The sequence below is a fragment of the Ranitomeya variabilis genome, chromosome 5, assembly GCF_051348905.1.
Source record: "Ranitomeya variabilis isolate aRanVar5 chromosome 5, aRanVar5.hap1, whole genome shotgun sequence".
NCBI classification, from domain to species: domain Eukaryota; kingdom Metazoa; phylum Chordata; class Amphibia; order Anura; family Dendrobatidae; genus Ranitomeya; species Ranitomeya variabilis.
This window is the reverse complement of record NC_135236.1, coordinates 324,147,788-324,162,274: the sequence shown is the minus strand read 5'-3', so window position 1 is coordinate 324,162,274 and position 14,487 is coordinate 324,147,788. Positions and strand designations below refer to the sequence as shown.

The 14,487-nt window shown below is 40.9% G+C and overlaps 1 protein-coding gene across 8 annotated transcripts in view; it reads right to left on the bottom strand.

Annotated features, from left to right (window-relative positions):
- The window catches only part of PCLO (piccolo presynaptic cytomatrix protein), a 732,405-nt gene that overhangs the window by 50,308 nt on the left and 667,610 nt on the right, over positions 1-14,487 (bottom strand). For 4 of the 8 annotated variants that reach the window (XM_077264661.1, XM_077264660.1, XM_077264663.1 and 1 more), the window contains 3 exons: positions 13,931-14,125; positions 11,748-11,924; positions 1,082-1,220 (listed from right to left, as the gene is read on the bottom strand). In XM_077264661.1, the coding sequence (XP_077120776.1) occupies positions 1,082-1,220; positions 11,748-11,924; positions 13,931-14,125 (511 nt within the window). The remainder of the gene's footprint in view (positions 1-1,081; positions 1,221-11,747; positions 11,925-13,930; positions 14,126-14,487) is intronic. The other 4 variants (XM_077264664.1, XM_077264666.1, XM_077264665.1 and 1 more) reach the window with 1 other exon arrangement.

Below are 14,487 nucleotides of genomic sequence, written 5' to 3'. Positions count from 1 at the left end.
CTATTTCCTATGTGATGATGCTTTGTTTTAGTATTCCAGTGCATCTTGGGATACTTAAACGAAGTGTCATCAGAGCAGGGGGCAGAGGCTGTGGTCACTGTGACAGCCCCTGCCCCTCTCTGAAAAGAAGCTTCATCAGTGATCTTTGCTTTGGGGGCTGGGCTTGTCTATGCCGTGTCCCTCCCTACAAGCTGCGTGCTGTGTGATCTACACAGTGACGGTATCCACTCTGTTGTTGGCTCAGATCAGTAATAATCAGAATACCGGGTATGTAAGAAACCAGTGATGTCACTCGTGGAGGAGGCACAGTCTCCTGCATGCCGGGTAATCTGACAACGCTGTGTTGGCAGATCATTATTACTGATCTGAGCCGGCAACTGTTAGTGAGCAGATCGCACAGCGCACAGCTCGCAAGGAGGAACACATCAGGGACACAGGAGGGGCAAGCGCAGCTCCTGCAATCAGTGTCACCAATGATGCTTCATTTCAGGTAGGGGGCAAGGGCTGTGGCAGTGACGGCAGCCTCTGCCCCCTGCTCTGATGACACTTTGTTTGAGTTTCCCAGGACGTACTACGGCACTCAAACGAATCGTCATCACACAAGAAGTAGTGAAAAAAATACAATAGCAGTTAGGTAGTGTAGGTAGGGGACAGTAGGGAATTTTTAATCCAAGTATATTAGAAAATAGCTTACATTATGGCACGAACAAGATAGGGATTTAGAATGACATTTTGATTGACTGTGGACCACCCCTTTAAGAATCTATTTACTTATGCTTTGTGGTTTCTACCCATAATGGAAAACCGAACACAGCTGTGATATTAATGATTTATAATAGAGTCTGTAGGGTTCCACTAATGTTTCCATTACTTAAAAGAATAGTGCCGCTAGTAATGCAATTATTTTCATCAAGTGTGACATCTGTAGCTTAAGCTTAGTTAGCATATGAATGAAATTTCTATAAAAAAAAGTGATACAATGCACTTGTACTGTATGTATGTGGCAGAAGTTGATTGGTACATATACAGTATATGGATATATATATTTATCTTGAAATGGACAGAAAATATTGTTACTTACATCCTTGGAACTTGAAATAGATTGCTATCTCCCTGGGTGGTGTTACTATCACTGTCCATACTGTACCCACTGCCAAAACTACTGACTGATGACGTTGTGGAAACTGTAGACTCAGTAGTCCTGTGCGTTGCTGGTCTTGCTGCATGGGGAGAAGTAAACATTTCATTTTAATGTGTCACCAAGCAAGTAATGAATCTATTGCATAGGAAATAAGAAAATTACATTTCATGAAATGCAACAACTTAGCATTAGTATAAAATGCAATAAATATGTTATACTGATAAAAAGTTAAAATAGGAAAAATCTGATATTCTAAATGTTCTAATAAATGTTTGTGTAAAGTTGTGGTCCTGTTCTCTGTATTATTACTAAGTACAATTCCCTGCCATCAAAAAATTGTTTACTTATCACTAACTGCTCAAAGAAGCTCCTCATTACCGTAATCGGAAATGGAACACCTCTGCTTAAGTTTAATCACATCTAAAATGTTAATTATTTACTTTCTATGCTCAAGACTGGAAAACTACAACACATCATTATAGTATGTATAGTATATGAACCCATAATAACCAGGAATCATGTTCTGAAAACAAGGCTGCTCATGCTCCACAGATATCTTGGCATCCCATACTTCCAGTCAACCTGATGAAGGGCATACGTTGCAGTCGAAGCATTTCTAATTTAGTTGACCTTCTTAGTATTGGTGCATTACTTTGTCATTGAAGTATCCTATCAATAAAAATCTAATCTGACGATGACGTGAATGAGGGCTGATAACATAATCATTTGTAACCCGAGATGGTGAGTAACTATAACAAGCATCAACTGTATAAGTTTCCATGGACCTGGAAAATTATTTTGCTATCGATCCAGATGACAATATAAGATACATCAATTATATTACCTCCTATACTTAATGTATCTAGCAAAGGACTAATATAGGCAATTTTCACAAAAGGTGCATATTCAAGGTTCCCTAGAACTAAACACACATATGGAATCACTTTTCACTACCAAACATACTCAAGAGTTGAATATCAGGCTTGGTTAAAATATACACATGTCCATTAAGATCTACCTTTCTTTAGTTCTTTTTTTAAAGGGGGTATCTGGAACTTTAACATTGATGGCCTATCTTTAGGATAAGTCATCACTGTGTGATCGGTGGGTGTGTGACAACTGGCACACCGCTGATCAGCTGCTCCCATTGTCTGCCATAACTGGTCAGTTATGGAGCTGCACAGCACAGCTCCATCGACGGAATAGTGGCCACAGCCGGGTACTACACATTGTCCCCTTATCGATTTGAAAAGGGAGAAGATGTGCAGTACCTGGTGGCGGCCATTTTACTGTCGACGGAGCTGTCCTGTGCAGCTCCATAACTGAGCAGTTACAGCCAACAACTGGAACTGCTGATCGGTGGATGTATCGAGTTGCATACCCCCATCGATCAGACATTGATGACCTATCCAAAGGATAGGCTATCAATGTTAAAGTCCCTAACAACCCCTTTAACATTATTATAATGTCCTCCAATATTGTGGTACTGTTTGACTATCCTAACTACAAAGATTATTTTCCTGTATTGATATCTGAATTGTCTTTCCTCCACAACTTTTTATAGTTCATGTGCAGTTGTTTGTATCGTTTGTATTTAGTTGTTGTTCAATATTCAATAATTTCTAAGGAATTCATTTTTCAAAGCTGAATCATGCAGTCTGCATCAGAAATGTTGATGGCATGGAGGTGGAGGCTAGCAAAGGGGCATGGTCAAACTTGACTGCCTGAAACACCGTAATTTACACCACAATTTTAGCCAAAATCACCAGCTCATAAATGTAATAAATTTTGGATTCTGTGTTGTGAATTAGACTTTTTGGCTCCCTCTTGTGGTTACTAGTGATATGACTCTGGGATTGTCTTTCCTCAGTTTGGCACCCACCTGGGTCGTTAGTCCAGGGGTGTTGTTATATAAACTTCCTGGATCCTTAGTCCAGTGCCTGGCATCGTTGTAATCAGATCCTTTCTGTTTGCTCCTGTCTACTGCTCCTTGTTCGTGCAATTTTAAGCTAAGTCCTGCTTCTTTGTTTTTTGGTTATTTGCTTTGCTCTTATTTTGTCCAGCTTGTACTTAATGTGATTCCTGACTTTGCTGGAAGCTCTAGGGGGCTGGTGTTCTCCCCCCGGGCCGTTAGACGGTTCGGGGGTTCTTGAATATCCAGCGTGGATATTTTGATAGGGTTTTTGCTGACCATATAAGTCATCTTACTATATTCTGCTATTAGCTAGTGGGCCTCTCTTTGCTAAATACCTAGCTCATTCTTACGTTTGTCTTTTCCTCTTACCTCACCGTTATTATTTGTTGGGGGCTTGTATCCAACTTTTGGGGGTCTTTCCTCTGGAGGCAAGAAAGGTCTTTCTTTTCCCTTCTAGGGTTAGTTAGTTCTCCGGCTGGCGCGAGACGTCTAGAACCAACGTAGGCACGTTCCCCAGCTGCTGCTATTTGTGGTGCTAGGATTAGATATATGGTCAGCTCAGTTACCACTGCCCTATGAGCTGGTTTTTTGTGTTTGCAGACTTAGTAATTATTTCTGAGACCCTCTGCCATTGGGGTCATAACAATATGCCAGGCCAACATTGAATGTTTAATGCATTGCAGAAGTGGGATAATAAGAAAGGAAATTCTGAGTTGTTTTTTTTTCCTCTCTTCCTCCCCTTTACCTCTGAGTGGCTTGTGCTTGCTGCAGACATGAATGTCCAGACCTTGATTACAAGTGTAGACCAGCTTGCTGCTCGTGTGCAGGGCATACAAGATTTTGTTACCAGTAGTCCAATGTCTGAACCTAAAATACCTATTCCTGAACTGTTTTCTGGAGACCGATTTAAGTTTAGGAATTTCAGGAATAATTGTAAATTGTTTCTATCTCTGAGACCCCGTTCATCTGGAGATTCAGCTCAGCAAGTTAAAATTGTTATCTCTTTTTTACGGGGCGACCCTCAGGATTGGGCTTTCTCGCTAGCGCCAGGAGATCCGGCATTGGCAAATATTGATGCGTTTTTTCTGGCGCTTGGATTGCTTTACGAGGAACCCAATCTTGAAGTTCAGGCAGAAAAAGCCTTGCTGGCTAATTCTCAGGGCCAGGATGAAGCTGAAGTGTATTGCCAAAAATTTCGGAAATGGTCCGTGCTTACTCAGTGGAATGAGTGTGCCCTGGCCGCAAATTTCAGAAATGGCCTTTCTGAAGCCATTAAGAATGTGATGGTGGGTTTCCCCATTCCTACAAGTCTGAATGATTCCATGGCGCTGGCTATTCAAATTGACCGGCGTTTGCGGGAGCGCAAAACCGCTAATCCTCTGGTGGTGTTGTCTGAACAAACACCTGATTTAATGCAATGTGATAGAATTCAGACTAGAAATGAGCGGAAAAATCATAGATGTCAGAATGGGTTGTGTTTTTACTGTGGTGATTCTACACATGTTATATCAGCATGCTCTAAACGCCTAACAAGGGTTGTTAGTCCTGTCGCCATTGGTAATTTGCAACCTAAATTTATTTTATCTGTGACTTTAATTTGCTCATTGTCTTCTTACCCTGTTATGGCGTTTGTGGATTCAGGTGCTGCCCTGAGTCTTATGGATCTGTCATTTGCCAAGCGCTGTGGTTTTGTTCTTGAACCGTTGGTAAATCCTATTCCTCTTAGAGGTATTGATGCTACGCCATTGGCGGAAAATAAACCGCAGTTTTGGACGCAGGTAACCATGTGCATGACTCCTGAACATCGGGAGGTGATTCGTTTTCTTGTTCTGCATACAATGCATGATTTAGTCGTTTTGGGTCTGCCATGGTTACAGACCAACAATCCAGTCTTGGATTGGAAGGCAATGTCTGTGTCAAGTTGGGGCTGTCAGGGAATTCATGCTGATTCCCCGCCGGTGTCTATTGCTTCCTCTACTCCTTCGGAAGTTCCTGAGTATTTGTCTGATTATCAGGATGTATTCAGCGAGTCCAGGTCCAGTGCTCTGCCTCCTCATAGGGACTGTGACTGCGCCATAGATTTGATTCCAGGTAGTAAATTTCCTAAGGGAAGACTATTTAATCTGTCTGTACCTGAGCATGCCGCAATGCGTTCGAATATCAAGGAGTCTCTGGAGAAGGGGCATATCCGTCCATCCTCTTCCCCTCTTGGTGCGGGATTCTTTTTTGTGGCCAAGAAGGACGGATCTTTGAGACCTTGTATTGACTATCGGCTTCTGAATAAAATCACTGTTAAATTTTAGTAACCTTTGCCTCTGTTGTCGGACTTGTTTGCCCGGATTAAAGGTGCCAAGTGGTTCACCAAGATAGATCTTCGTGGTGCGTACAACCTTGTGCGCATTAAGCAGGGTGATGAATGGAAGACAGCATTTAATACGCCCGAAGGTCATTTTGAGTACTTGGTGATGCCTTTTGGGCTCTCTAATGCTCCCTCGGTGTTTCAGTCCTTTATGCATGATATTTTCCGGAAGTATCTGGATAAATTTATGATTGTTTATCTGGATGATATTCTGGTTTTCTCTGAAGATTGGGACTCACATGTGGAGCAGGTTAGGATGGTGTTTCAGGTTTTGTGTGAGAATGCTTTGTTTGTTAAGGGCTCAAAGTGTCTCTTTGGAGTACAGAAGGTTCCCTTTTTTGGGTTTATTTTTTCCCCTTCTGCTGTGGAGATGGACCCAGTCAAGGTCCGAGCTATTCATGATTGGACTCAACCCACGTCAGTTAAGAGTCTTCAGAAGTTCTTGGGTTTTGCTAACTTCTACCGTCGTTTTATCGCTAATTTTTCTAGCGTTGTTAAACCTTTGACGGATATGACCAAGAAAGGTTCTGATGTTGCTAACTGGGCTCCTGCAGCCGTGGAGGCGTTCCAACAGTTGAAGCGCCGGTTTACTTCAGCGCCTGTTTTGTGCCAGCTTGATGTCTCACTTCCCTTTCAGGTCGAAGTGGATGCTTCTGAGATTGGGGCAGGGGCCGTTTTGTCGCAGAGAGGCCCTGGTTGCTCGGTAATGAGACCATGTGCTTTCTTCTCTAGGAAGTTTTCGCCTGCTGAGCGGAATTATGATGTTGGCAATCGGGAGCTGCTGGCCATGAAGTGGGCATTTGAGGAGTGGCGTCATTGGCTCGAGGGTGCTAAGCATCGTGTGGTGGTCTTGACTGATCACAAAAATTTGATGTATCTCGAGTCTGCTAAACGCCTGAATCCTAGACAGGCCCGCTGGTCATTGTTTTTCTCCCGTTTTGACTTTGTGGTCTCGTATTTACCAGGTTCAAAGAATGTGAAGGCTGATGCTCTTTCAAGGAGCTTTGTGCCTGACTCTCCTGGAGTCGCAGAACCAGTTGGTATTCTTAAAGAGGGAGTTATCTTGTCGGCCATTTCTCCTGATTTACGACGTGTGTTGCAGAGATTTCAGGCTGGTAGACCTGACTCTTGTCCACCTGACAGACTGTTTGTTCCTGATAAGTGGACCAGCAGAGTCATTTCCGAGGTTCATTCCTCGGTGTTGGCAGGGCATCTGGGAATTTTTGGCACCAGAGATCTGGTGGCTAGGTCCTTTTGGTGGCCTTCCTTGTCACGGGATGTGCGGTCATTTGTGCAGTCCTGTGGGACTTGTGCTCGAGCTAAGCCTTGCTGTTCTCGTGCCAGCGGGTTGCTCTTGCCCTTGCCTGTCCCGAAGAGGCCTTGGACACACATTTCCATGGATTTTATTTCAGATCTCCCGGTGTCTCAGGGCATGTCTGTCATCTGGGTGGTATGTGATCGCTTTTCTAAAATGGTCCATTTGGTGCCTTTGCCTAAGCTGCCTTCCTCTTCCGATCTGGTTCCTGTGTTCTTTCAGAATGTGGTTCGTTTACACGGCATTCCTGAGAATATTGTGTCTGACAGAGGATCCCAGTTTGTTTCCAGGTTCTGGCGATCCTTTTGTGCTAGGATGGGCATTGATTTGTCGTTTTCGTCTGCCTTTCATCCTCAGACTAATGGACAAATGGAGCGAACTAATCAGACTCTGGAGGCTTATTTGAGGTGTTTTGTTTCGGCAGATCAGGATGATTGGGTGACCTTCTTGCCGTTGGCTGAGTTTGCCCTTAATAATCGGGCTAGTTCCGCTACTTTGGTTTCGCCATTTTTCTGCAACTCTGGTTTCCATCCTCGTTTTTCCTCGGGACATGTGAGCCTTCTGACTGTCCTGGGGTAGATTCTGTGGTGGATAGGTTGCAGCAGATCTGGAATCATGTGGTGGACAACTTAAAGTTGTCACAGGAGAAGGCTCATCGTTTTGCCAACCGCCGCCGCGATGTGGGTCCCCGACTTCGTGTTGGGGATTTGGTATAGCTGTCTTCTCGATTTGTTCCTATGAAGGTCTCCTCTCCTAAATTTAAGCCTCGCTTCATCGGTCCTTACAAGATATTGGAAATCCTTAATCCTGTGTCCTTTTGCTTGGATCTTCCGGTGTCGTTTGCCATTCACAACGTGTTCCATAGGTCTTTGTTGCGGCGGTACGTTGTACCTGTGGTTCCTTCTGTTGAGCCTCCTGCTCCGGTGTTGGTTGAGGGCGAGTTGGAGTACATGGTGGAGAAGATCTTGGATTCTCGTCTCTCCAGACGGAGGCTTCAGTATCTGGTCAAGTGGAAGGGCTATGGTCAGGAGGATAATTCCTGGGTGGTTGCTTCTGATGTGCATGCGGCCGATTTAGGTCGTGCCTTTCACGCTGCTCATCCTGATCGCCCTGGTGGTCTTGGTGAGGGTTCGGTGACCCCTCCTTAAGGGGGGGTACTGTTGTGAATTAGACTTTTTGGCTCCCTCTTGTGGTTACTAGTGATATGACTCTGGGATTGTCTTTCCTCAGTTTGGCACCCACCTGGGTCGTTAGTCCAGGGGTGTTGTTATATAAACTTCCTGGATCCTTAGTCCAGTGCCTGGCATCGTTGTAATCAGATCCTTTCTGTTTGCTCCTGTCTACTGCTCCTTGTTCGTGCAATTTTAAGCTAAGTCCTGCTTCTTTGTTTTTTGGTTATTTGCTTTGCTCTTATTTTGTCCAGCTTGTACTTAATGTGATTCCTGACTTTGCTGGAAGCTCTAGGGGGCTGGTGTTCTCCCCCCGGGCCGTTAGACGGTTCGGGGGTTCTTGAATATCCAGCGTGGATATTTTGATAGGGTTTTTGCTGACCATATAAGTCATCTTACTATATTCTGCTATTAGCTAGTGGGCCTCTCTTTGCTAAATACCTAGCTCATTCTTACGTTTGTCTTTTCCTCTTACCTCACCGTTATTATTTGTTGGGGGCTTGTATCCAACTTTTGGGGTCTTTCCTCTGGAGGCAAGAAAGGTCTTTCTTTTCCCTTCTAGGGTTAGTTAGTTCTCCGGCTGGCGCGAGACGTCTAGAACCAACGTAGGCACGTTCCCCGGCTGCTGCTATTTGTGGTGCTAGGATTAGATATATGGTCAGCTCAGTTACCACTGCCCTATGAGCTGGTTTTTTGTGTTTGCAGACTTAGTAATTATTTCTGAGACCCTCTGCCATTGGGGTCATAACAATTCTGGTGCCAAAGAGACCCCAAATTCATTGAGTGACATGTGCCTCTGTTTATCGAATGATGTAGAACATGCTGTTCTTTATTAATTCCCCCATAGTTTAATTAGAGGAGTATTTTGCTACTAAATGTATGGCTCATGCACGGCAGTATATAGAGGTGTCAATATGTCTTTATGTAGAAAGTCATTAATGTTTATGGACGATTAACAGGTGACTGAAAAGAACACTACTGCAATAAAGTAACAGCATAAACTATGGTTGTGGCTTTAAGCAACAAGTTTTCTGGAGAACTTTATTATTCTCATTATTCTAAGGCTTTTTTTCATATTGGTCTTCAGAGCGTCCTTCATTAGCTACATTGCTTGTTCCATCACACTTGACAGAATACAGCACTATTCTTTCTGCCCAAGTGAAGTAAACCTTGATGGCATTGATACAGACTCTATTAGTCAAAACAGTTTATCAGATTCTGTTTGTGATTGTCATACATTAGAATACAAATACAACCTCACTATTAATATAATCATTATTGCTTGTGCTCTGTCTCAGCTGTAAACTGACCATAAAACAGATAAAAACAACGCTCTAAAGTTGGAAAATTAACCTGATTACAGATAGACCTATTTATAGGTCTACCTTCTCTTTGATCACTGCTCTTTGCTGTGCTCATTGTCAGGTTTTTTTTAAATGTTGGTATGTCTCTGTGGCATCATTTTCTAGGCCTCTGAAAGCCAAAATAGAGACACACCCTCAGTATTGAGACTCAAGAGTTCAGTTTGCTTGGCGAACTCCTCCATCCATTCATACTGTGTGGTCATCTTGCAACTCTCCTGATCCCTACAGACCACCTCAGTTCTACGAATTAAGCCTCTGCTAGCCACCTTCTGATTAACTTGTTGGTTGCAGTAAGCTAATGAACTGTTATTGGACTCTATTCATATTGTTCTATCATCCTTTCAATATGCCTATGGTCCATCTGTCTTCCTTTGTGTGCTGCCGAGGATTTGCCGTTTTCCTCTTTGTCTGCCCTACTGCTCCTGTGGTTTTAGTGTCTCCAATGCCTCAATCCTAAATGTGCCCTCCCCCGTCTGTACCAATGCCCTGAGTCCATGTGTCACCCACACCTGTGGCTGTATGACTCCACCTCACCAGGTGAGCCTAAAAATTATCTATAGAACAGTGAAAACAATGTAAAATATAACACCACCTCTTCTTTTAACACATTAATAACCTTGTAGGGGGCATACAGAGTAGAATTCCAATATTTGAAGATGAAACTAAACTCTGCATGATAATCAACACAGATGAGGATAGAGGAGGATAGTTAAAATTAAACAGAGGGATTTAGGTAAGCTCCAGGCTTGGGATGAGAAATGTCAATTCAAATTTAACGTACTGTAGATAAATGTAAGATCATGCACTTGAGCACAGGAAATATAATGTATCATTATGTACTAAATTGTAAAACACTGGGTGAAACTGTAGCTGAAAAAACTTGGGTGTATGGGTGGAAGAAACCTCAACTTTAGTGACCAATGTCAGGTTGCTGCTGCCAAGGCTAATAAAATAATTGGATGCATTAGAAGAGGCAGAGATGCTCATTTTGAGAACATAGTTTTGCCTCTCTATAAGTCACTAATATGGCCACACTTAGAATACTAAGTATGATGTTGGTCTCCAGTGCATAGGAGGTATCAACTACGTCTAAAGGAAAGAAGGTTTTATCATAATCACAGATGCAGATTATTTACTGTTAGAGCAGTGAGAGTATGGAGCTCTCTGCCACATGATGTTGTAATGGACGATTCACTACAAAAGTACATGGAGGCCTGGATGACTTTCTTGAATAATACAATATTACAGGTTATGATTACTAGATTTTGGGATGGGATGTTGGTCTAGGGAACTAGCTTGATTGTTGTATGTGGCATCGAAAGGAATGTTTCCCCTAATATGCGCTATTAGCAGAGTTTTTTTCACTTCCACTGGATCAACATGTTATGCTGGGCAATTAGTGAAACTTGCTGGACTTAAGTCTACCTTAAACCTAAAAAAACTATAAAACTATGAAACCTTTGTATCCAAACTTAAGGAATAAAGCTAGTAGTCGAATATATGACAATTGCATACACCTTACAGGGTAAATGTGGTCATGTTAAGATGTGTAGCATCGTTACCCATAACCAAAAAACATTCAGGAGCAACATATCTGGATACATATTTGACATCCAGCAGCTGTTAAATTGTGGTAGTACCGTACATTGTCTTTTTGTTATATGCTGAAACGCCTGGCGTAAAATATACTGGACGGCCCGACAGGAGCGATATGACCTGCCCATAAGTACATGGTGTCACTATCCATGTTTTGTCCTGACAAAGTGGAACCCTTGTGCGCATAGATATTGCAGATATTGTAATAATTGTTATTGTTTTTAGTGTTTATTGAACAAGTTTTTAAATAAACCACCGATTTCATTGGAACACTCTACACTCTTGTTCACCATCACCATCTATGGTTGAGGGACTTGTTGAGAATAGGCTGGGAAATGAAAGGATAGTAGGGAAGTTTTTACTTCACTTTCCATTTAGTTGGTTGTCGCTCCTTGGTCTTTCTTTGCTTAGTTGTCCATACAGCATCTAGTTTTTGTGGTGTCTGATAGTGGAGGCTGCAGGCCAACCTGATTTTGTGGAAACTTTGTAATCTATTTAGGAGGAGTTTTTTCATCACTCGTTCCTATTTCAAATAACTTTCCTACATGTTGTTATTTTTTCAGGGCGTAAACAGAAGCGCCTTGCCATAGCCTGTTTTATCCTTTTGCTATATTGTAACTATTGTTACATTTATCCCGCAAACATCACTTCTGGTGACATGCATGTGCCACCCACCATGTTAAAAATATATGTACATTAACTATTTAATTTATGGATAAAATAAATTCACACTTTGTTTCAGTTACTCAGTTTTAAAGTTCTTTAAAAAGACATCTGTCATAAACAAAAATTACGTTTCTCTAAAATAGTTAGGTCACGTCAAGCCATTTCATACGTATGGGCATGGTCCTTAAGAAAGAAACAATGCTAAAACAATATTTGCCTCACCTTCTGCTTTGACGGATCCATCGGACATCGTCTTCTTGAGTGCTAGCTGGCTTTGGTCTTTGCTGTCATTTGCTGGTGAAGGCAGATTGTCAGACTGAGTTCTTTGAATTGGGAGTACTCCTGCTATGCTGTGTCTATGCTGCTTCCTGGCATAATTAGACTGACCGCTTTTATGTGCTGCTGTGCCAGTGTGGGTGAAATGGAAACCCATAGTATGTATCCTCAGATGGAAGCAGCTTAAATGTTATTCATGCAAACAGAAGTGTTGTTTTCTGTATTCAGATAGGTAGTGTTTTTAACACCAAAGAGACACCACATGCACAGCATTAAGGGGCTTTAAAACTGGCTGTTTCTTTTTATTGGTTTAAAATAATGTTGTTTTTTTCCCACCATGGCTTTACTCCTGTGAGAATACATGCAAGAACAAATTTCTGCAACAAACACATTTATCTCTCTTGGAAGGTTTTCATTTTTCATAAACGATATGCTCTAGGGTGTTGACTGCAATAAGAAATAATAATGTGCATTGAAGATAGTTTACAGTAGCATCACTTAGGAGGTCCGTTACTTGTTACAAAATATTATGAATCGATATAAACATCTGGGATCCGTAGCTTGGAAAACAAATGGTATTATTTACATTAAATGTGCTTAGTGAAAGATATACTATGTGGAGCCATCGTTTCATAGTACTGTGTATATGTCATTTATTTACACAGCTGAAAAAGTAACAGATAAGAAAAAAAATCTATCATATATTGCAACACTGAACACATTAGCATTTTAGTGTTTCCAAAAGTGTTTGCTTAGATAATCTAGAAAGAGAATGGCCACTATACTATGCCTTGACCTTGATTATGGTTTCCATATACTCACAATGGCAAAAAATACAACGTACAAAAGACATACTCTGAAGTTTGGAAAAGTTTATGTTTTAGCCTATTTTTATAAGAAGGGGGCCACCCTGTGTTGAGAAATACTTCTTTTGTTTGTTTGGAACTTTTTTAGTGTTCTGTGTCCTGTATGGTGGTCAGTGGAGGTGACTGAACATCACCATAGTCCCAATGCTAACCATATCGTACTCTGCTCAGATGTATTACATTTTTGTATATACTGTATATTTCACAATAACTGATGTCATATGATTATTTGATAGATATATTGTTTACTATTATGACTCCTGTTTTAAAAAATATATTTTAAGTATATACAGTTTAGTAATAAATAAGAATATACTCATGTGCAATCGGGCAGAAGAATTTATATTTACTTGTGTGCAATCGTTCAGAAGAATAATTTATATTTATGTATGTTTTTCTTTTTTCTTTTAAAGCTCATTTTAAGCTTTTAGAGTGTATAGAATGGGTATCAATAACCTAAACATACCATATCAATAGACAAAGCTTTTGACTGAAAAAGTCTTATGGTTTTCAGAGCTGATCATCATGCAAAAGTAGTATGTGTGTCTAACTAGAGGTCTACTGACAGTCTATAACGAACAATATCTAAATGAAATAAAGCTAGGAATAGTCCAATCATTAGATTAATTCTACATTCCATAAAAAAATACACTTTAATATTTCATATATGAAGAATGTCGGCATGGGCGTGCAGTGATGTTAAGCAATCACTGAAAATGATATGAGCAAATGTGTTTTACAAAGGTGTGACTGGTGGTGGTTCAACATTTATTTGTCTTAAATATGACTATAGTTTTCACTATAATGATAATGTATGCATGAACTTTGTAATGTTATCTCTTGGAAATAAAGCATGGCTAAATGTAGATAATGTTCACACACTTGACATGTATGAAGAATAAAATAGTGAATTCTGGTCTTGTCGTGACTAAAATAAATTTGAGGACGAAGAAATGACACTGAGATTGGACCTACGAGAGTCATACATGTAATCAACATTATGGGGCATACCAGACATTATACGAAATGAAGACATTTGGATGAAAGAATGAACCAATGAGGAAACAGCCAGTTTCATTAAATCTCAGTAAACAAAAATCGGGTAACATATATTAGATGTGGACAAAATTTTCACAATAAAGGACAGTTAACAAAGGTGAACAAGTAGTGACAACAAATAATGGTCAACAAGGGGGAACAGCAGGAAAAGGCAACAGATGAACATTAAGCTGCCATGCTGAGGAATTTATTTGCGTCTTTTACTTGGTTGAAGACGAAGCTGTTGGACAGCTGCTTCAGCAGCAGCGATGGCTACTCCAGCATCTTCAAGATGGGTCTGAGTGACACTGCTTTTACTTTGGCTACGTGATGGTCCATGTGAACGAAGGTGTCCCTCAGAAGAAGATTTTGAGCTACCAGGGCTGCTATGAGATTTCTCTATAGTTGGAACCTGCATATCTAAAAGTACACATGTAGAAAGTTAGTTGGTTTCCACACTAAGGAGGAAAAATATTAAATTTTTGAGAATTTTTATTCTCAGGTCTGAGAGATATTCTTGACCTGAGCAAATACAATACAGTAATATCTATATATTAATTTTTTATTTATATTCACAAAAGCGGTACTAAACCTAAAAACATGTTGTATAAGAGAACATCTAAAAACGTGAAGAAATATGCTCTTTGCTTTTTATTTATTCAAACATTTCTTGAATTACCAAAAGAGATATTTATAGTTTTGATTGAGTAAGGGCAATAAACAAAATGGTAGACTGTTGTCAAAGACAATTGAAATAATTCACTTTTGATGGACTAAGGACA